Raw genomic sequence first — 21,807 nt, 5'->3', positions numbered from 1 at the left:
AAGAAGCAAAAGGTTGGTGTGGCTGGATGACCACACTTCTGGTAACATGTGGGTGCAGCCTAATATGCTAATGAGTGGTGCTGTCAAGGGTGTGGCCCAATATGCTAATGAGTTTCTGCTATTGGGTGTGGCCTATTATACTAATGAGTTCCTGCTGGGCTTTTTCTACAAAAAAAAGCCCTGAGAACAACAATGTTTTGATCTGTATATTCTTATAGGACCTCTTATCAAATAAAAGGGGTCCCCTGAGTGTCAAATATTAGGTGAAAAGGAACTCTGAGCTTTTAATTGTCTTGATTCTATTAAAATAATAGCTAAATGATGAGAATGCATTAAGAATTTCACTGGCACTATTTAGAGAGAACCATAGTTTCCGCTTAACCTACCTTACCGGATTACTGTAATGATAGCCCTAGGTATGTTGCCCTCTTACATGGCGAATGAAAATCATACCACCCAAACTTACAACACAAATACATCTAGTTATTTTAACAGTGTTATTTATGACATGTTTTATGCTGTATGTGATTGATTGTAATAGCCTTTGGCCATATACAATCAATGCTATCTGTGCCAGCACGAACATACACATAAACAGCCTAACATTAGCAGGAAACTGATACACTTAAGACTCATTTCCCCCATAAAAGAACTGTCAGATCTACTTTTCCTGAAAACCCTACATAATTTTATGTCTCAGACTGCCAACTAAATCTAGTTTGGGCAAACAGATTCTGTCTGCTTAAATTCCATTTGCAGATTTGGCTGCAGAGGCTTACCATAATTCCATCAGTGCAAGAAGCAATTTTTGTCTGCCAAGCCTATAAATAGAACTAGATGTTTTGTGTAATAGGACCTGCTTTTCCCTTAAGGTCAGAGCAAACCTCCAGAAATCCATCTGTTGTGCAGTTGCACAATACAACTGGGATGAATATATTTCAGTAGATCATTATTTTACTTGCATCCACAGTAAGTAAATGTTCTTGAGTAGTTTTAATGGAACAAAACATGGAAATACTAAGACCTTTGTTTGCACTTCACTCTCTTCACCAAAACACATTTGTTATAAGCTGACTTACAACTACCATGGCTTTTCTGCTACAATTCAAATTCAGCTATCAAGTAATTAGACCAGGATTTATTGTACAAATTAAAACAAGACTATAAATATTTAATTCCTGTTGCTAGGATATTCAAGTGGTCAAGATTTATTTTAAGTTTTCCATTACAGGCAGCAAAACCAAAAAATCCAACCTAAAGCAAAACTACACATGAATGCACAGGAAGCTGCCTTATTGTGAATCAGACCATCAAGGTCAATATTGTCTACTCAGCCTGGCAGCAGCTCTCCAGGGTCTCAGGTAGAGGCCTTTCATATCACTTACTGCCTGGTCCTCTTAAAACTGGAGACGCTGGGGTTTGAACCTGGGACCTTCTGCATGCAAAGCAGAGGCTCTTCCACTGAGCCACAGCCCCTCCGCTGACAGCATCAAGTTCATCACACTAAGTAAAATTAACAAAATATATAAACAAACCAGTAACCTAGTACCTGGCACATAGTTTGGGTTATTTAAATCATGGCAGAGGGCTACAATATAAAAAATCAATCAAGTGCCTGTTAAAACAGTACAAGGACACCACCGCCTCAACCACTCCTTCCTCCCATCCCCTCACCTTGGGTGAAGCAAGAAGTCAAAGCAAATGATGAGAAGGCAGAAACCCTAGGCCCACACATGATTTTATATATATTGTGGCCCTCTGCCATGATTTAAATTAACCACCTAAGTGTCCTGTACTACTCCTGATCTCCCCAAGGTAGAATCCCAAAGAAAATATTGCCTAAACAGACTTAGTCATAAGTTCTACAGATGGCCTGGCTCCTTCATCCAGATAAGTGAGAATAGTGAAAAGGTGAACAAATGTCTTCAGAGAAATACTGCGAAAACAATAATATAAAGACAGGGCTGAATATGCTTTCACGTGGCTTAGGGGAGTGACTGAAGGATATACACTAGTTTTCACATAGGACTTAAATAATAAGTTTCAGCTCTCATTTCAAAATATCAAATGGAAAACATGACAGCAATTCTAAAGAGCACACTGCAAATCCAGAGCAACAAAATCTTCTGACAGAATGATTCAGTCTTTTTTCCGGGCCCAGTTCCAAGACTATGTGAGTCCCAGGCATGAGACAAACTCAAACTATTTGACCCAGCCTCTCTTTTTTGGCTTCAATATAATGTGTGACTGCATGCAATGCAATACTGTTACTCACCAACTTTAGTCCCTCTCAGCAGTCATTCAAAACATTAACAGCACCAAGAATATAGACAGGAGCTAGCTTTAATGCAGCTAGTACAATATGGGAAATCTTCTTGGTTTAGGGAAATTGCTGGGAAACTTGGTAGACATTGCCAACTACTGGTTTCTTGTTAGAGTCAGAATGCTTTGTAAAGATTTAATAGTTTGTTCTTCCCTCCCCCTAGGAATTTGTTCTTTTCCAAAACAGGGGATGAAGAGAGTCAGGAATTCAATCATAAACAGCAAGTAAAGGTACGAAAAGATTGTTTTAGGGAAAGTCTTACCACTGCTCTTTTGATATGGGGCAATGTGACAGGCTTCACACATTGATTGAAACTATAGTATCAATAGTTTTTAGAAACTAAAGCCTCATAAAATAAATTGGAAGTCTACAGTCATACTAGGACACACAGATATTCTCCACCAACACAGAAAAGGGGAGCATTTTTAAAAGCAAAAGGTGAGAAGAGCAGGCGAGGGAATGTGCCACTCACCTTCCCAGCGTTTCTCTCTCCAAGCACTTCTGGCCAAATCAAGCACATTTCCAGTATTCAGAGTGCAGCTGATGAGAAAAACGTCCAGAGGATTCTGCCCTCTTCACCTGTGCACCCATTTTGCCATTAAGGGGATAGGGCCTATGTATATAATCTGTATATAAAAATACACTACTCTGCTACCATTATGTAGTTTGGCACTACAAAGAATGGCTATAAAAATGGATATTGCTATAAAACTGAGGTCCTGACGTGGATAACCCAGGCTAGTCCAATCTCAGAAGCCAAGCAGGGTTGGCCCTGGCTAGTATTTGGATGGGAGACCTCCAAGGAATATCAGGGTCGTGACACAGAGACAGACAATAAATGTTGCCATAAGTCAGCTGTGACTTGACAGCATACACACACACACGTGCGCGCATAAGTAAAATCTGAGCCAGAAAATGTTTTTCATCTACTCAGGTTTTCCCTATTGAGGGTTTAAAAAAACTATGACACACCCATCCTTCCTGTTCAGACTACCTCGCTACTGTCACCGCCCATTCCAGTCTGGTTACCTGTTAACCTCAAGACTCATATGCAACGTTCCTAACAACATTTTAGGGATGCCCACAGCAGTTCCACTTCTCTAGGCCAGTTTTTAAGCAGCTTTGGAATGGCTTTCAATCCTATCTCTGATCAGCATTAGAAAATTTAAACCTAGCCATGGTAATACAAAATACTGTGCAGAAGGGAAGATGACAAGGAGAAGCAAATGACAGGAATTCCAAGTCCTGAATATATAGGGATGACTACTATTGACCTAACAGGAAATCGTACTATCCCATTAAAAATATAGCTCTGGTGTTAATGAAAGAGCCACACGGTACATACTTGTATTTCATAGTAGCTACGGATTAACTGCCATTTAAATTGATAACCTGAATAAGCAAAACCAATATAATGGTTTGATCATCATACAAACGCCTTGTACCACACCAGGAAATTTACTCTCATAGGTTATAACCTTATTACGTAACAGCTGTCCTTTCAATTGAATATTTTTTTTTATTTTCAATGTATGTTGCTAATCTAGTATACGATTGGACTGGCAAGTTATTCTGGAACAGCTCGTTACTTATTTGTTTCACTTAAATGTCCAATGGATAAGCATTAATGTTATTTTTTCCTTTGAATGTAAATTTTCCTTTAAAAGATCAGTGAGAAATTAATCAACTGACAAGTTTGCATTAAAAATGGATTGACTATTGGAATGAGAGATTTCAGGATAACATGTACTGGTCTTTGGATAGTAGCAGAATGTATCTTTCTCCTCTTTCGCTTGTGATATGGATGCTTCACGTAGCTACTGACCAAGTATATAGAGAGGAAAGCATCCTACTCTGCTAATGAGAAAGATCTGATTTACTATCTCCTGCTTTTGAGCTATGTCTTCCTGCTGACTCAAGATGCTTAGCGCTCTCCTCCTTCCAACAGCTAACATCACAATGCAGAGAGAAAAACAGATCTGTTCATATCCTTTCTTTACCAACAAATTTGCCCTGTCAAAAATGTCTATTTCTGTTTCCCAATTTAAGAAGAGAAGAAGAGCTGGTTTTTATACACCCCTTTTCACTACCTGAAGGAGTCTCAGAGCAGTTTACAATTGCCTTCCCTTCCTCTCCCCACAACAGACACCCTGTGAGGTAGGTGGCAGTGAGAGAGCTCTGAGAAAACTGTGACTGACCCAAGGTCACACAGCTGGCTTTAAGTAAAAACGCTGTGTAAAAAACAACTTTTATCAGCCTTGTTACAAACTGTCAAGTTTGACTGAGATAAACGCACAGAGAGATGAAGCTAAAATACAAGTGTGCACTAGTTTAATAAATCAGCTATTGAGGGAGTGACAATTTGACAAACCCATGCTCTCCAGACCTGTTAATTCTCCTGTTTTGTGATATATCCCTAGAGAAATCAACTCATCAGCCAAACCTGTGCCAAACAGGAAAAACACTAATGAATCAAATTTAAATGATCTGTTTCTAGAAGAGCATCCTGTTGCTGGTAGCAGCAAAGACAACTGAATTTTCTCTTCAGTCCATGTCTGCTTTCAGGCTCTTTTATTATTATTTGTTTGTTTGCTTGTCATCGAATCACAGCTGACTTATGGTGATTCTGTGGGGTTTTCAAGGCAAGAGACATTCAGAGGTAGAGTTTGCCATAGCCTGCCTCTGTTGCCATGACCCTGGACTTCCTTGGTGGTCTCCCATCCAAATACTAACCAGGGCTAACCCTGCTTAGCTTCCGCGATTGGGGCAGCCTGAGCTATCCACATCCAGGGCAACTGCCTCACTTCAGATTCTGGTGTTTAACAGATCTAGATATTTTTCTTCATTGGAGTGAACAGAGTATCTCTGGTGTCCTTAAAACAGAGAACTGGAAACAGGCAGGTATTCTGTTCAAATTATAATATCATGTAATCAGGGGGCTCACAATCACATCTTAGCCCAACAGCTTGAGCAAAGTATCATTTCTTGCTGAAATAATTTTTATCACAAAACAAAAAATCTAACTATAGCAGAATGGTAGTTTGTGAAGACAAGAAAGACCTTTTCTAAGCAACTCTACATGAATGATAAACATACTAACCAAAATCCATGTCTTCCTGTCTTTTCCAGTACTTACAGCTATAGGAAAATATGTATATTTATGCATATTTGTGCAAATTACCTCAGATAGAATAGTAAGGCCATTTGTGAAATTTGGGGATTGCAGCTACAAAATTCCAGCTTTACTAAGAGTGTACTGCTGATTATTATCATGATCAACCTCATCCCCCTGTACTATTCTGAAGGAGGAAGGCCTCATTTGAAATTGTTATATTCCTCTGGACCCTCTTATAAAATGGTTACAATCACAGAATGTACAATTCACAAACAATAAACATAGTGGGCCCAGCCATCTATGGATTTTATCTGAAGACAACAAAAACCAAGCAAGAAAGTGGATGGCACCTGACAAAAAGATCACTGCCATGTTGAGTAATGAGGACATCCCTTTGCCATATCATGAATCAATTTAAGAATATCAAAAACAGGTAACATACAAAATTAGGGGGAAACCTGTTCTAAACTGTTAATTCTTTACTGATTCTTTCCAGTGACTTCCTGTAGACAGCAATGGTAATGGGCATTCTTCCCAAGACTAAACTTGAGCTTTGTGATAGACACCGATATACACTTTAAGCACAAGCAATGATGGTATCAACATGTAGTCCAATACTCACTAAGCCTGGTGTTTCTAATAGAAACAATAAATATTTCAGAAGACATTTATAATTCATGTTCAAGAGCTGCCATTCTCCAAGATTATAATCCTGACAATAAAGTATAAATTCTACAGATCTATACAGCTTTGTAACTGGAAGGGAACTACATGCAAATCCACATACAGTGACAGTACATATACTTCTGGATGAACTTCAACTAAAACTTTAAAAAGAATTATGGAGCAATCTTGAAGTGATTCCAGAGCAGCTTTGAAAGACCATTACACTTCTGTACTTGGATAACTTGGAGACACACCAACATAACTATGCTGGCACAGGGGTCAGAAAGATGTACTGCTATACATAAATGAGGGAGGCAGTGTGACTAGCGGGCAACCGTAACTCTCCCAGCCCTCGTCCTACCCCTGCTGCTGGTGTTAATGTTATTCCAATAAACCAGGTAATGTAAGGAAAAGAACAATTGTCCTTCCCCCACCTAAACAGCCACAGGGCAGCATTAGATGCCAACTATGTAGTACAGAAAACCCCAGCCAGAGATAATAGGTTTGTGGTTGTTGTTCAGTCGCACAGTCGAGTCCGACTCTTCGCGACCCCATGGACCAGATCCCGCCAGGCCTTCCGGTCTTCCACTGTCCTCCGAAGTTTGCTCAATTTCATGTTTGTTGCATCTATGACACTGTCTAAGCCTTCATCCTTTGCCGTCCCCGTCTTCTTTGACCTTGAATCTTTCCCAGCATCAGGGTCTTCTCCAGTGAGTGCTCCCTTCTCATTTGGTGGCCAAAGTATTTGAGCTTTAGTTTTATTATCTGGCCTTCCAGGGAACAGTCAGGGTTGATTTCTTTTAGGATTGACTGATTTGATCTTCTTGCAGTCCAAGGGACTCTCAAGAGTCTTCTCCAGCACCATAGTTCAAAAGAATCTATTCTTCGGCGCTCGGCCTTCCTTATAGTCCAACTCTCGCAGCCATACATGACCACTGGGAATACCATTGCTTTGACCATGCGGACTTTTGTTGGCAGGGTGATGTCTCTAGTTTTTATCATGCTGTTGAGGTTCGCCATCGCTTTCCTCCCAAGGAGCAGGCGTCTTTTAATTTCATGGCTGCTGTCACAGTCTGCGGTGATCTGGGATCCCAGGAACGTGAAGTCTGTCATTACTTCCATGACTTCCCCTTCTATTTGCCAAAGAGTGATGGGGCCGGATGCCATGATCTTAGTTTTTTTGATGTTGAGCTTCAAGCCCACTTTTGTGCTCTCCTCTTTCACTCTGAGCAAGAGGCTCTTAAGGTCCTCTTCACTTTCTGCCATTAGAGTAGTATTGTTGATCTTTTTCCCAGCAATCTTGATTCCCGCTTGTGATTCATCCAGGCCAGCATTTCGCATGATGTACTCTGCATATATATTAAATAAGCAAGGTGACAATATACATCCTTGTCGTACTCCTTTTCCTATGCTAAACCAATCAGTTGTTCCATAAGTGGTAATAATAGGTTGCATAAACAATATACAAAAAAACCATGATGAATTACTAATTCAAACTTATTTAAACATTGTCACAAAATTCCAAAATACAAAAAGTGCCCTCTTATAAACATAACAATCAGTGTCACATAATCCAACAGGTCGTAGCTGTTATGCATGGAACTATTTGAGTCATCTTCCTTTGAGGCAGCAATATTTTGAGATGTGACACTGATTGTTATACTTATGTTTACAAGAGGGCACTTTCTGCATTTTGGAATTTTGTGAGAACATTTAAATAAATTAAAATTGTTATTAATGTTTAGTAATTTGTCATTTTTTTGTATATTGTTTATGTGATCATTCTGTGATTCTCTTGTTTTTGCTTGTTTCCTGTTGGAGAGATAATAAGTTGGGCAGCACAGGGCTGTGCTACCCTGGACATATGCTGGGCACATTTAGGGCTAGATTCAGCTATTTTTTACAGTCAATTTCACATAATGTTCTCCTTACTACTGCCCCCATTCTACACGACAGCTGCCCACGCAGGTCCCATGATGCCCAGCACAGCTTTGTTGATAAGACAGAAGTGAAACCCTTCCTCCCTTTTTTACTAGCAAAAAGCTGATTGGATCCAAACCTTTAGAAACACAACTAGAAACCCTGATCATAGCAACTCTGTACAAAGAGGGAGCATTTTGCACAAACATTCAAACGCAGAAAGAGAATCCTGGGTTGGATCTGGACTAAATTTTCCAACAGTAGAACAGAAACTTCCTGCTCCCTCTCTCCTACCACAGCCCACTATTCTCTATGAAATGCTGCTCCTGAGGGATGTGGACCCCCTGAGAAGTGACCAGGATTGGGAAAGAGGACTTGGTAGAAATTGCCAGCTTAGTCTGGATCCAACCCACTGTTAACACTTGCCTCTTCAGAACTCTTACAGGTACTTCACCTCAGGACACAAACACCCAACAGTAATCTCCACTCTACCCCTCAGCTGGAAAGACACAGACAATGCATCCTTCACACTTAAGAAGGGAAGGGGAGTTTCATACTTTGATTAGGAACATGTGGTAGTATTTTATCTGTAACACTATAATGAAACTGTTATGTAAAACTGTCTTGTTGATACGTTTATTTTTTAATGAACTGATAATTAACAAATCAGTAAATAATTTTTATATAGAAGGGAGGGGTGATTTCCTCCCCCAAAGGTTGATTCCTGCCAATGTTTTTCATGTCTCTCTCTCTCATCTGTACTATATAACTACTGTATTTTGACTACTGTATTTGCCTTCTTTCCTCATGCGGACACATCACTGTGCTAGAGATATGCCAGCATGACGCTACTTTGACATCAGCATGATATCATGGCTATGTCATGCTAATGTAAACCAGCATGTGGGTGGGGAACAGAGCAGAACCTCATTTTGGGTGAAGACCAGTCCTTCACACACAAGAGCAATGTATTGCCTTTTTTCTTATTTATTCTGTAGGTAGATGTAGATCATGGCTTCCGGCCCCATTACTCCTCGGCAAATAGAAGGGGAAGTCATGGAAGCAGTGACAGAATTCATGTTCCTGGGAGCCATGAAATTAAAAGATGCCTGCTCCTTGGGAGGAAAGATATGGCAAACCTAGGTAGCATAATAAAAAGTAGAGACATCACTCTGCCAACAAAAGTACATATGGTCAAAGCAATGGTATTCCCAGTAGTAATCTATGATTGCGAGAGCTGGACCATAAAGAAGGCCGAGTGTTGAAGAATAGATGCTTTCGAATTATGGTGCTGGAGAATACTTGAGAGTCCCTTGGACTGCAAGGAGATCGAATCAGCCAGTCCTAAAAAAAAATCAACCCTGACTGTTCCCTGAAAGGCCAGATACTAAAGCTGAAGCTCAAATACTTTGGCCACCAAATGAGAAGGGAGCACTCACTGGAGAAGACCCTGATGCTGGGAAAGGCTGAAGGTCAAAGAAGATGGGGATGGCAAAGGATGAGATGGTTAGACAGTGTTATCGATGCAACGGACATGAAATTAAGCAAACTCCAGAGGACATGAGGGCCTGGCGTGATGTGGTCCATGGGGTTGCGAAGAGTCAGACTCGACTGTGCGACTGAACAACAAGAACAACAACAAGGTGGGTGGGCAGGCCATCATCACATCACAGAGGTTTGTGGCACTGCTGAGTACAGATATCATGCATAGTAGACTAATGGGTATGGTTGGTATCACTATGGACCGCAGTGCTCTGGCTGTGCTCTCAGTTCCTTAAGGTTAAATTTAATTTCTGAACAACTTTTCTCTGCTGGGAGAGCACAGAATGCTGACTAGTTACATTGGAATCAGAAACACACCAGCACGGACAGCCATAGATCTTGGTTTATCTATAGCCTACTGTTTGAAACGACTTCTTTTTAAAAAAAATTCTACATCTCTCAGCGAAATTGTAAACCAACACACTTCAAATTTTAGCTGAGCTCTTTTTGTCACAAAAGATAGGTACTGAATAACACCATGACACATTCCAGAAGAATTTGTCTGCTGCAGCCAATACAACAGTGGCTTGTGACAATTTAGAGACTGACAAATTTGTTGTGGGATGAACTTTTATGAATCAGAGCCCAAGTTTCAGGAGACAGAGGCATATGCATACTAGGATACAAACAAAATAAGGGTGGGGGAGAGGATTTATTACAAAGAGAATACAGAAAGTCATTCATTCCAAAACATAGACGTGTTACATTACATTGAAGCACACAGATGAAAACAAGATCCTGTCAAAAGTGTAAATGATACAGGCGAAGTGGGTGTGGACACTCCCAACTCATGATTAATTGGCACAGTAAGATGAAACTGTAAGGAAGTACAGTTATTTTCTGAGCTAGCCACTCCCAGTTCCTACTGAGCCCAGGTCTGATAGTCAAATCTGTATTTCCAGGCTACTCTTTGTAATAACTCTCTCTCAACTCCTCTTCCTGTGCCTTTTTTTACCTATATTTCTGCCCACTGAATATAACACTACATGCATCTGACGAAGTGGCCTCTGGTTCATAAAAGCTTAGACCACAATAAATTTGTTAGACTTTTAAGTGACCACAAGACTCTGCAGAAGATATGGATGGTCAAAACAAGAATTATTTTCAGTAAGCTGTTGCTTGTGCTGACATAAAGGTAAAGGTTTCCCCTTGCTCGAAAGCCAGTCAAATCTGATTCTAGGGGGCAGTGCTCATCTCCGTTTCCAAGCTGAAGAGCCAGCAGTGTCCGAAGACGTTTCCGTGGTCATATGGCCAGCATGAACAAACGCCAAGGTGCACAGAATGCTGTTACCTTCCCACTAAAGTGGTACCTATTTATCTACTTGCAATTTCTTGCTTTCGAACTGCTCGGTTGGCAGGAGCTGGGGCCAGAGACGCAAGCTCACTCCGTCACGCAACATTAGGGCCTCAAACTGCCAAGCTACAGACCTTCTGGTCTGCAGCTCAGTGTCTTAACCTCTGAGCCACCTGTGCTGACATAAGAAAGAGGAAATCTTGTATTCAAGAGCAATACATTCAAGATAGCATTTAGATTAGGGAAAGGGTAGAATTTCAGCATACAAACATTTTTAAGTCATAATGAATGGAATTCCTAAGGAAGGCTAAAGAATACCGGGTGTATCCATAAAATGTAAGCACTTGTTCTTACATTACAACCATTCCCCTGAAGTGATGTTCAACTTTGAGTCAAACTAACAAACACTTGACGTTGACAAAGAAATATCTCAGCAATTTAAAAAACACCCGTTAAATGTAATGCTAAGTATTAATATCTTTCATGAGAGAGACTGCAGGTACCTATGACAGCCCATAGTAAAATTCCAAAAAAACCCAGAAGTGTTAAAAAGGTATTACACTACTGATGTTTTGGGCAATTTTTACAAGGGAGACCAGTTCAGCTCTCCAATGTAGAGAAATGCTTTTTAGAACTAATGAAAGGTAGTAACAAACAAACTGAAATATGAATTAGGAAGTCCATGGTACACATCTCACCTCTACCATGAACTAAATAGATAACCTTAGGCAAACCAGTCTCTCAACCTTACCCCACCCCCATCCCACAATGGGAGGAGGAGGAGGAGATTGGATTTATACCCTGCTCTTCACTCGGGAGTCTCAGAGAGGCTTACAAACTCCTTTCCCTTCCCCTCCCCACAACAGAAACCCTGTGAGGTAGGTGGGGCTGAGAGAGCTCTTTCCAGAACTGTCCTTGAGAGAACAGCTCTGACAGAACTATGACTTGCCCAAGGTCATCCAGCAGCTGCAAGTGGAGGAGTGGGGAATCAAACCCAGTTCTCCCAGATTAGAGTCCGTGCACCTAACCACTGCACCAAACTAGCCTATTTTACATACTTGAGTATGTAAAAGGATTGAGGTAACATGCTTCAAGTGCTTCAACTACTAAAAAATCAATATATAAATGCTAAGTTATTAGTTTGATGTGGTTGTTTCCCCAAAAACACTTTTATTCAGCAAGAGATGTACTAGCTTCAATGACCTTCCTTCCTCCTCAGTGTGTAGCAGACTCGCAAAAATGCTCACTCCCACACCATGCAAAGTACAGTGTTTTCAGTGTCATTGACACTAAGTGTCATTGTTAAGGCTCAGGCTTCTGAAGCTACATCTTGCCAGCTTTGTGTCCCCCCCAAGGTCCTTTCCAACCTAAAAACAAAATGCTGAGGATGCAAGTCCCATCACACTCATTTTGGCCTGACCTCCCCATCACCTATGGCAAAAACATCCCCTTCTCAAGTAATCTTTGTTAGACTTTTCTCATACAAGATATGAAGATGTAAGGTAAAGATTTACAACCAGAAAAATACATTAAAAAGTCTGGTGTATTTATTTCAGATTCACAGAATGATGATGATAGTATTAGTTATAGCATGAGATCAGTCATGTTTGTTTGTCTGGATGGGAAACTTTTTCCAAAGCTAATATCTCCTTGACTAATACTCAGATCTCTAAGAAATTTTTGTATATTCCATATACATACAGATGATATTAATTTCTTTACTTGCATTGCTAACAGAAGTATGTCCCCATCTTAGGATATTCTTGCTTCATCACACCCAAGAACAGTAATTGCAGGCAATAAAAAAAGAAAAAATTGTATGTGCCCCCCCCCCGCCTCTGCGTACAAAAACTGCATTTGCATTTTCTCCTCAAAGATCAGCTAGGCTAAAAATAAGTATTTCATAAGTATCAACAGAGTGATTCTCTCATATAAGACTACAAAATTTTTCAAATGCCATATAACAAAGCATAACTAAGAAAAACTTAAAACAAAGTTTGAGTCCAGTAGCACCTTTAAGACCAACAAAATTTACTTCTGCATATGAGCTTCCATGTGCATGCACACTTCATCAGATACCCAACAAAGTTTAATTCTGGGTATTAGCTTTCATGTGCATGCACACTTCACATCAGCACATTAGTGTGCATGCACATGAAAGCTTGTACCCAGAATCAAACTTTATTAGTCTTAAAGGTGTCTCTGGACTCAAACTTTGTTTTGCTGCTTCAGACCAACATGGCTACCCACCTGAATCTAAGAAAAAGTAGTTTGTGATTAATAAACAATTTTTAATTAAAAATTAATAAAATTATAAATTAAACTAATGATGTAAGACAAGAGTTTGCTGTCCAGTTACTATGAATGAGTCTTTTGTTATGGCTTGCTTGAAAATGTTGCTTCCTGAATTTGACAAAATACTTTTAATATTTGGTTTAAGGCTGAGGATTGTCCTGACTTGGCAATTTATCAGCAGGAGCTAGATCTGACAGGAGCGCTTGTCAGACTGTGTGAAACAGTAGCTCTGAATTTGGAGTCAAGAAAGAAAAACAGGGCAGTAAAGAGAGTTGGCTGAATATGAAGTGTTTCACCTTATGACCTCTCTCAGGGGGGATGTAATCTTTGCCTTCACCTACTCTGTGCTTGTACATTAGTTAATAAAACGACTATATTTGAATCTCTGGTATTCAGAATAACCAGAAGGAAACTAAGCCTCCTTCTGGATTGTTTCATGCATCAGAAGAGCAGGAAGCACATTACTGCTACCATACAAGAGCAAGAACTTCCCTACTGTAATTCTTGTCAGTGCCTCTTGTTAAACCATGAGAACAAATTTACCAAATCCAATTTTTATTGTATCCACCTCATATTTGACAGTTTTACCATAATAGTTCCCCCCTTTAAAATATCACCAGTTCAAAGTCTTTTCCCAAAATCGAACAATGATCAGTTTTATGCAACATTTAAAAATTCAATATTCAGAACTAATTGTCATGTTTTAGCAATGGTGCCATTTCATAACTAATGGAAGGAATAAAAACATGCTTAGTATAACTACTAAATTGCTATTTTTTCTTTTAAATGACAATTACAAGCAACTGAACTATGGCACATTCCAAATATAGGTTTAAAAAATGTTTCTTCACATCTATTCCAGCTGTTCTCACCCTAACAGGAACAATTTGATGAATGTTTTCTAATACTTTCCCTTTCCCTTTGCAAAGGACAAAAAACTACACCATTCTGAAGTTCCCAGGATGCTCGGGGAATTTCTTGGCCTAACTGCCATGTACCTTTGTCTAAGTGAAGCATTTATTGAATGACGATAAAATGAAGAGTAGCAGTGTGCCTGGTTCCCATTGAACCTGACCAATACATCTGACGTAGAACTGCAGTTACTGCATATCTTTACTCTACCCCTGAAGAAAGGAAGATGAGGTTGCTCACAAGCAGCAAATGGGTTCAACAAAAGAGGAAAACAGAGGCAGAGGGAGAAAGCTGGGTGGCTGCATCAGCAATACTGACTTGTAAGAGTGCAATAATGCATTTGTGATGGCAACAAATTAACTCCTAACTGATCCATTTACTCCAGTATTATCAATGGCAACAGCTTTCCAAGATTTCAAGCCTGAACTATGGCTACCCTCCAGTAGTCTATAAATAACTTAAGTAGTCCTCTCTGCTGTAAGGACAGATCTGCAGGATTCTCCCTTCTTCTTAATCTTAAGAAGCTACATTTTAAGATTAGAAGGGAACAAGAGTTTCACCCGTGCACTGCAATCCAATCATAACGTTTTCTCTCTAAAATCCTTAGAGCCTGCCCTGCACTTGCTCTCATTAGCCATGCACCAAGCAGACTAAATCCAAAGCAGATTCCTCCTCACGCAGTTGGAGCTTTCCCCAAGGCTGCAAGAGGAAATACAACTCATGTGAGCATAAGCAAGAAGTAACATGGGGTCCGGGGGAGCACCAGCAAATAGTTGGCAAGCTAGTAACAAAACGAACCCAAAACATGCCTTTTTACTTTAAAAACAAACAAACACCCTTACCTTCTTCTGGTACCAGACTATAGCATCTGTTACTTTGGACGCCATTTATGCTATAACATCTATACAGTAGTCATTTTAGGCTGCAAAGAGAAAGAGGCACAACTTTATTATCACATTCTAAGGTAAAATATAAGTAGGTAGATACACACAACTTTCTAGTTTTAGGATTAGGATACCAGTCAATTACCTATCAAATTGTCACTTGAACATTATTATCTGACTGTGATAAAATATTGTCAAATATTCCACAAATTCAAGAATGTCACTGAGTAAACAGCAGCCTACTTTTGCAATGACAGGAGAGCTTTGATTCTCAGCCCTGCAGAGGTCACTCATGACACCTACCTTACTCTTCATTAAACACTAGGCCAAAACAATTTTTTATCCTGGCTTTTATTTTTAAGCTGTTTTTATGGTCAGCTTCTAGCCTAAAGAATGTTTGAAGACAGACTATCACTGTTACAGAAGGAGCAGGAGAGATTTTCGAGAGAAAGGGAGGTGAAAGTCAATGAGAGTAGACAAAGGAGCTCTGTCAAGCTAAAGCTTATAGAGAACAATTTGGGGTGCAAATGGAAACGGAGGAGGCAAAGGGGAGAAATGGCCAAAGTTGAACTCCTCACTGAGAAACAGAGGAGAAATGGGGAATGCCACTGAGAACAAAGCTATGGAAAGTCTTGGGTAAGAGGGTGTAAAAGTCTGGATGGCTCTTGGACGTTAACCAGGAATGGGGTATGTCTGAGACTGGCTGGGAGCAGAGGTCCTGGTAAGAGATGGAATGGTAAGGAGACAAGACTATTTCCAGCAACCTTACACAGGTCATCAGTACCAAGAATCAGGACAACCACCGTGAGGACTGTAGTGAGAAGAAGCCTCCATGTGATCTGGGCACAGAGCTTTGTAAAGTTTCTGGGAGGGGCTGCATTCTTTCAAAAAGCAACAGTTACTGTTTTCTAATTAATAACTTCATGCTTTAAATACTTTATTATTATTTTCAAGTATCTGACCAGCCCATTGATCAAATACCAACCTTACCACAGTGACCCATAGAAATGAGTTAAAATAACCAATGCCATAGTATTCTTTATACAATTATTGTATTATACTTCCCCCAAGGATTCAAAAACTTCTGTGTATTACAGATAGCATGCACCGACCTGAGCAACATCATTCTTCATATACATAACTGCCATAGTTAACATGAGAAGATTAAAGCACAAACCACAAAGCCCACCCCCAAAATCACTTCTTGCCTTTGCCAAAACATGTCACAGAAATTTCAACAGAGCACTTAGACTGCTCTCCTCTCCCCCATTGTATCTTCACAGCCCTGTAAGGTAGGTTAGCTTGAGTATTTGGGACTGGTCCAAGGTCACCCAGCAAGCTTCCATGGCAGACTGGGGATTTGAACCTGAGTCTTACAGACCCTAGACCAATATTATAATCACACCACAGTGTTCTCATAAACATAGGATAAAAAATTATAGCATTTTAACACTATTATTATTACTATTGTAATTATTACTATTGCAAATGCCCATCCCAGATACACTTCTTTTGCAATTATAAGTAGAAACTCATTATGCCCACAGAACAGCTATTGTCATGTTTCAGGCCTCTGCTATCACAGAAACCTTGAGGTTAGAACTATCAGAATTTTAGATTCAGTTACAGAAGAGAAGCTATAGATCCTAAGCATGCTCACTTGGTGCATATCTGTAACATTTTTTTAATTTAGAAAATTAATAAGCCATCTCTCCAGAGACTTGCATATGTTCCTATGCTGACAGTTGGAAACGGGGACTGAGCTGTCTGCCACAGATCTGATTTAGTTGTTGAATTTCTTTTGTTTGCACTCAAACTTAAATAACATTATTTTTTAAAAAAGATAATAGATTATTAAAAGAATAAGAATGTTCCAAGTCTTTTGATAACATTGATTTAAATGCCAGTTGACTGAATTAGTCAGAACTGGCAGCTCTGTTCCCACCCACCCCAAGATTTTAGAACAGCAAGGTGCACCCTCACCCTTAAGGAAAGAAGGCCAGTTTCTGCTCTCATCAGGGTGACTGGCATTCCCTTAGGAAGAGCCAGGATATGCCTTAAAAACTGATTTTGAATTGTTTCAATACTAGTGAGGGATGACTCTACTTTTGAATAATTTTAAAACAGGATCAATAAGAAAGCCACCCTTAGTATAGTAAAACCTCAAAATAAGACCCCACAATCCTTGTCGCAGATGCTCTTACTGTGGCAATATGAACATTCCAGTTCTAATTCTCTCTAAATGTGATTCCTTTTTTTTTTTTGTACCCCCCGAAGGGGATGTTTTTTATTGCATTTTCTAATATCTACATACTAAAAACTACAAACAGAAAATTCAGGAAAGAGGAACTACATCTATGGGAGAAAGTAAAGAAAACCCTCTAAAAACCCAAGAGATGGTGATCATGCAAACATTTACAAAGTTACCTTTAAACTTAAAAACAAGTTAACTTTTGTTGAAAATCATCATCTACCTATTTAATCATTTAAATGCTTCATCAACATTTCTGGTTTCATAAAAGGCTGTAGAACGATATATAATAAACTTATTTTTAGGTATTCCACTAACAATCTATTTCTTCCCCTCTCTATGTCTCAACTGATAGCTTTGTTTAGGATCCACCGCCCCCAATTTAGAGTCAGAGTCTTCCTCAGAAGATCCAGCCTCTCCTTCTTCTACACTCTCTTTGATATCTTCGGTCGCACCTTCTCCTGCTGGACTGCTGTGTTGACACAAAAACTCACAAGCCTTTTCAACAGAGTCAATCCTTTCTTTACCATTTGCATATCTAAAGATTAGACCCTCAGGTGTTAACCATCTGTAGGCAACATCATGTTTTTGTAATAATAGGGCCAAGTTTTTTATTTCCTTCTTTTCCTTCTTATCTCAAATGGAATGTCCTTCAGTACTCTTATATCTTTGTCTTTTATCTTCAAAGTAGCTCCATTGGATGCTTTCAGTAGTTGGTCTCTCTCTTTTCTTCAAGAGAATCTTATTGTAACTTCCCCTGGCAGATTGTTCTTTCTGATAAATTCTGAATACGATCTGTTGATCGTCACTATTTCGCTTTGGAGTTCATCCGATGTCATCTCTGCCATGGGAGCAAGAGCGTCACCAACAATCTGTCTCAGATTCTCTCCTTTCTCTTCCTGGATACCTTGAAGTCTCAAGACATAGCTTGCTGTTTCCATTTGCAGCTGTAGTACTTGAGACTCTTCGATTTGGCACTTTTTCCCCAGTGCCTGCAGTTTTTTATCCATCTTTTTTGAGTTGGTATAAATCTCTTTAAGCTCCTGCTCTGTTTTATCGAGTTTCTGTGTATTTGCAGCCATTTGCTTTTGTTGTGTATTGAGCTTGTTGTCAATTGCCGTAATTTTCTCCAGCAGAGGGTGAAGTGCTTCTGACAACAGCCTTTGGAGTTCCTCAGTTGAGTCCTAAGGACAGAACTCGCAAGGCTGGAACTTCCAGGAAGCAGCCTTGAGCCTTGCTTTCACTTGTTTGTCTCTAGAATCCTTCGGTGGCGCCATGTTTAAGAGTTGTTTACTTTTATCAAAAGTTTGTCAAAGTCTCTGGAAGTTTTTTTATAACGCGGTAAGCTCTTACAGTGTCTTTAGTTTAATCCAATCGCTTTTTGTAAGAGACCCCCCCTTTTTGTAGCTAGAATCGCCTGTAAACAGTTCTTAGCAAGGGAGAGTCCCATCCCCCCCCCCGTTTTCCTTCGGGGGAGCCAAACGCTTTTTGTTGTTCTCATTTGTACTTAAACTCACATTTTCAACAATTCCTCGCCTGTGTCTAACATTCCTTGATCACCAATCGCTTGCTACAGTGTGCTGATCTTGTTCCCATATGGGATGCTCCACGGTGGGACTGTCGGGGCTTGGAGTAGCCCCCCCCACCGGCTTTTTTCGTCGGGGGGAGCTCTCTAGCACCCCATGGCTGGGAGCCCTTCTCCCGGGCTCCTGGGGTGGCACGGACGATTGCGCCCCCTCCCAGCCATGGGCGCTGGCAGGCTTCTCCCGGAGGTCCAGGAGAAAGCGACTGCCATGGCGATCGCCAAAAACCGGAAGTCTAAATGTGATTCCTAAATACTTAAAGGAACTACACTGATTTATTGAGTTGCCAAGTATGCTCCAGGAGGATATTTGAGCCCTTTTCCTAAAGACCATCACTTTGGTTTTTCCAAAGTTATTATTAAGGGCCTCTTCCTTACAGTATAATCCTAGTTGCTGAAATAGTCTTCTCATCCCGATCTTAGTAAGTGATATTAGGTGATGTCATCTGCATAAAGTAAAATTGAGATTTTATGCTCCCCAAGGGTAGATGGGGACAGCAAAGGATGAGATGGTTAGACAGTGTCATAGATGCAACAAACATGAAATTGAGCAAACTTCAGAGGACGGCGGAAAACAGGAAGGCCTGGCGTGATCTGGTCCATGGGGTCGTGAAGAGTCCGACTCGACTGTGCAACTGAACAACAACAGGGTAGTTGGAAAGAATTGTGGGCCCGATAGCCTGTCAACAATTTTTATATATAAATTAAACAATAATGGGGCCAGCACACAACCCTGCTTCATCCCTTTATGTACTGGGATTTTGTTAGTTAAGGACCCTGACGTTCCGACTCTAATTTGGGCACTGATGTCTGTGTGCAGCTCACGTAACAGGAATAACAACCTTTTATCAATATTCAGTTTTGCCAATATTTGCCATAAGTTGTTCCTATCAATAGAGTTGAATGCAGCGGCTAAGTCCACGAAAGCTACATATAGAGATTTTGTGGGGCCATTTAAACCTGCATAAGCCAATTGGTGAAGAGTAAGGTAGTGGTCGATGGTGGAAAGTCTTTTCCTGAATCCTGTATTATGTGGTTCTCAGAGACCCAATCCTCCAGCTTAAGCAATAGATACTTACTATAGTGTTTAGAACCATGCCTGTTTTGGCCAGAAGGGGTCACTAATATACCCCATGTTTTCTCTGCTAAAATCTTGGCCAGTACCCTAGAAATTAAAGGGAATGGAGGGAAGACATAGAATAGGAAGCCCTGCCACCTGATCTGGAATGCATCCCTAGTGATCAAGGATCACATCCTGCTCTGGAGCAAAAGCTCCAGGCCTCAGTATTGCTTCTTGTTGCACACAGGTCTACCTCTGGTGCTCCCCACTGGGCAAAGATTGGAAAAAGATAGTTTGAGGCAAGAGACCAAACTACAGGGGCATCCGCTAGGGGGACTTTAGATCCTCCATAGTCTCATCTGGTAGGATGTAGAATTTTTTGGCAATAGATTGCAGGGATATTCGATAGCCAGGTACTGCCCCTCAGACCACAAGACGTCCTCAAGAGACTCTGGGAAGGGGCAGCCTGTTGATTTCTTGGAGGGCTTTTTAAAACCTCTAATGTCCAGGTTGGAAGAGGACATGGCTACTGGTTTTTCCATTTCCACCAAAGTGTACTAAAGGGTGGAAACCACTTTTTAAAGAAGCCTCTGGAAGTGCTCAGCTTGCAGAAGTCTAGCTGAACTGTTCTTGTTGTCAGACTCTTCCCCAGACAGCTCTTCCTCCTCTTTGACAGAGGTGATGGCAGCTGAGAAGATGACAGAAACGGTGTCCTCAGGTTCAGAACATGGTGCCCATGTTCTTTGTCTTCCCTTCTGAATGGATCTGGGCAGCTTGGTGGAGGCTGAGAAGCTGGAGACTCCTTTCTATCTCCTCTCGTCCTCTTTAGAGACTCTCTGCAAGTTGATGTTCCCTGGGTGCATTGTTAAGTGTGTTTATATGCTTTTACAGAATTGTTTAAATATTTTTATATGTACTCTATTTTAAATGTTTTGTGATTAATTTTGTTTGACGTTCACTGGTTTTAAATAAATAAATAAATAGAAAGACAGGAAGCTGGGAGACGGCCAAAGTGAGTTGGACTGCCCCCCCCCCATTTAGATGCACATGCTTACCCAACTTTCTGCTGGGAGAGAAAAAAAAATGAAGCAGTAACAGGACACCATTGCCAGGGAAACACAGGGATGCACAGTGGCTGTTCCCAGTCTGTATGCTCTGCAGCCCCATTAGGTGGAAAAGAGTAGAGTGGTTTGATGCATCTCAGCAGGAGCAACAGCAATAGCAACAGCATCATAACCAATTTCCTGAGGTAAAATTTTGTTTTAATACAAATGACCATGCAAGCATCTCATTATAATCCAAAACCAATACAGTACTCCAACTATGAATAATTAATAAACCTGAACTTGGCAGAGATGTTAACTGGATGCCCCAGAATTTAGGTGCAGCTCAAGTAACTCTTATGTGCAAGTAAAAGAACTGCACGTGTAGCTAAAGAATGGCTAAAAGCCATTCATGAGGCACCTGAACAGGAATTTGAATCTACATTAAAATTTGTATCAACATTAAAATCTTCAAAATTATTTAATTTAGCCGCAGATTCAGATTAACTCATGATATATAATGCATCGTTACCAAAATAAGCAACAAAGGCAAATGCATCATTTCAAACCTATATGAGGCTGTGTATTTCTATATTGCTTAAGAACTATTGAGCTGTCAGTTGTAATTTCAGTCATCTACATTTTGGCTTCTGCTGCTGTTTCGAAATCAGGAAGTGGAAAAGATAGCCTGAACAAAGGAAAAGAAGAAAAACATGCACAGTAGGATCCTGTCCAGCAATATACAAAAACCGTACATAGACACTGCACAAACATGCCTATTATAATACTTTGTATGTTTGCCATTCTTTAATTTTGCCAACAACATTTCACATGAGCAAATAATGCAGTGCAGACTGTGATAATAAACTGTGCATTAGCAAAGCACCAATCTAAACTAATATATAGAGGTATAGTTGCAA

The 21,807-nt window shown here is 40.2% G+C and overlaps 1 protein-coding gene across 3 annotated transcripts in view; it reads right to left on the bottom strand.

Annotated features, from left to right (window-relative positions):
* Positions 1-21,807, bottom strand: part of PHTF2 (putative homeodomain transcription factor 2) — a 144,857-nt gene that overhangs the window by 77,720 nt on the left and 45,330 nt on the right. For all 3 annotated transcript variants that reach the window (XM_015415078.1, XM_015415080.1, XM_015415079.1), the window contains exon 2: positions 14,910-14,989. In XM_015415078.1, the coding sequence (XP_015270564.1) occupies positions 14,910-14,954 (45 nt within the window). In that variant the 5' untranslated portion in view covers positions 14,955-14,989. The remainder of the gene's footprint in view (positions 1-14,909; positions 14,990-21,807) is intronic.

Source organism: Gekko japonicus, unplaced genomic scaffold, assembly GCF_001447785.1.
Source record: "Gekko japonicus isolate JY-2015 unplaced genomic scaffold, Gekko_japonicus_V1.1 scaffold5, whole genome shotgun sequence".
NCBI lineage: Eukaryota > Metazoa > Chordata > Lepidosauria > Squamata > Gekkonidae > Gekko > Gekko japonicus.
The sequence above is the reverse complement of the archived record's forward strand: the minus strand, read 5'-3'. Positions and strand labels throughout refer to the sequence as shown.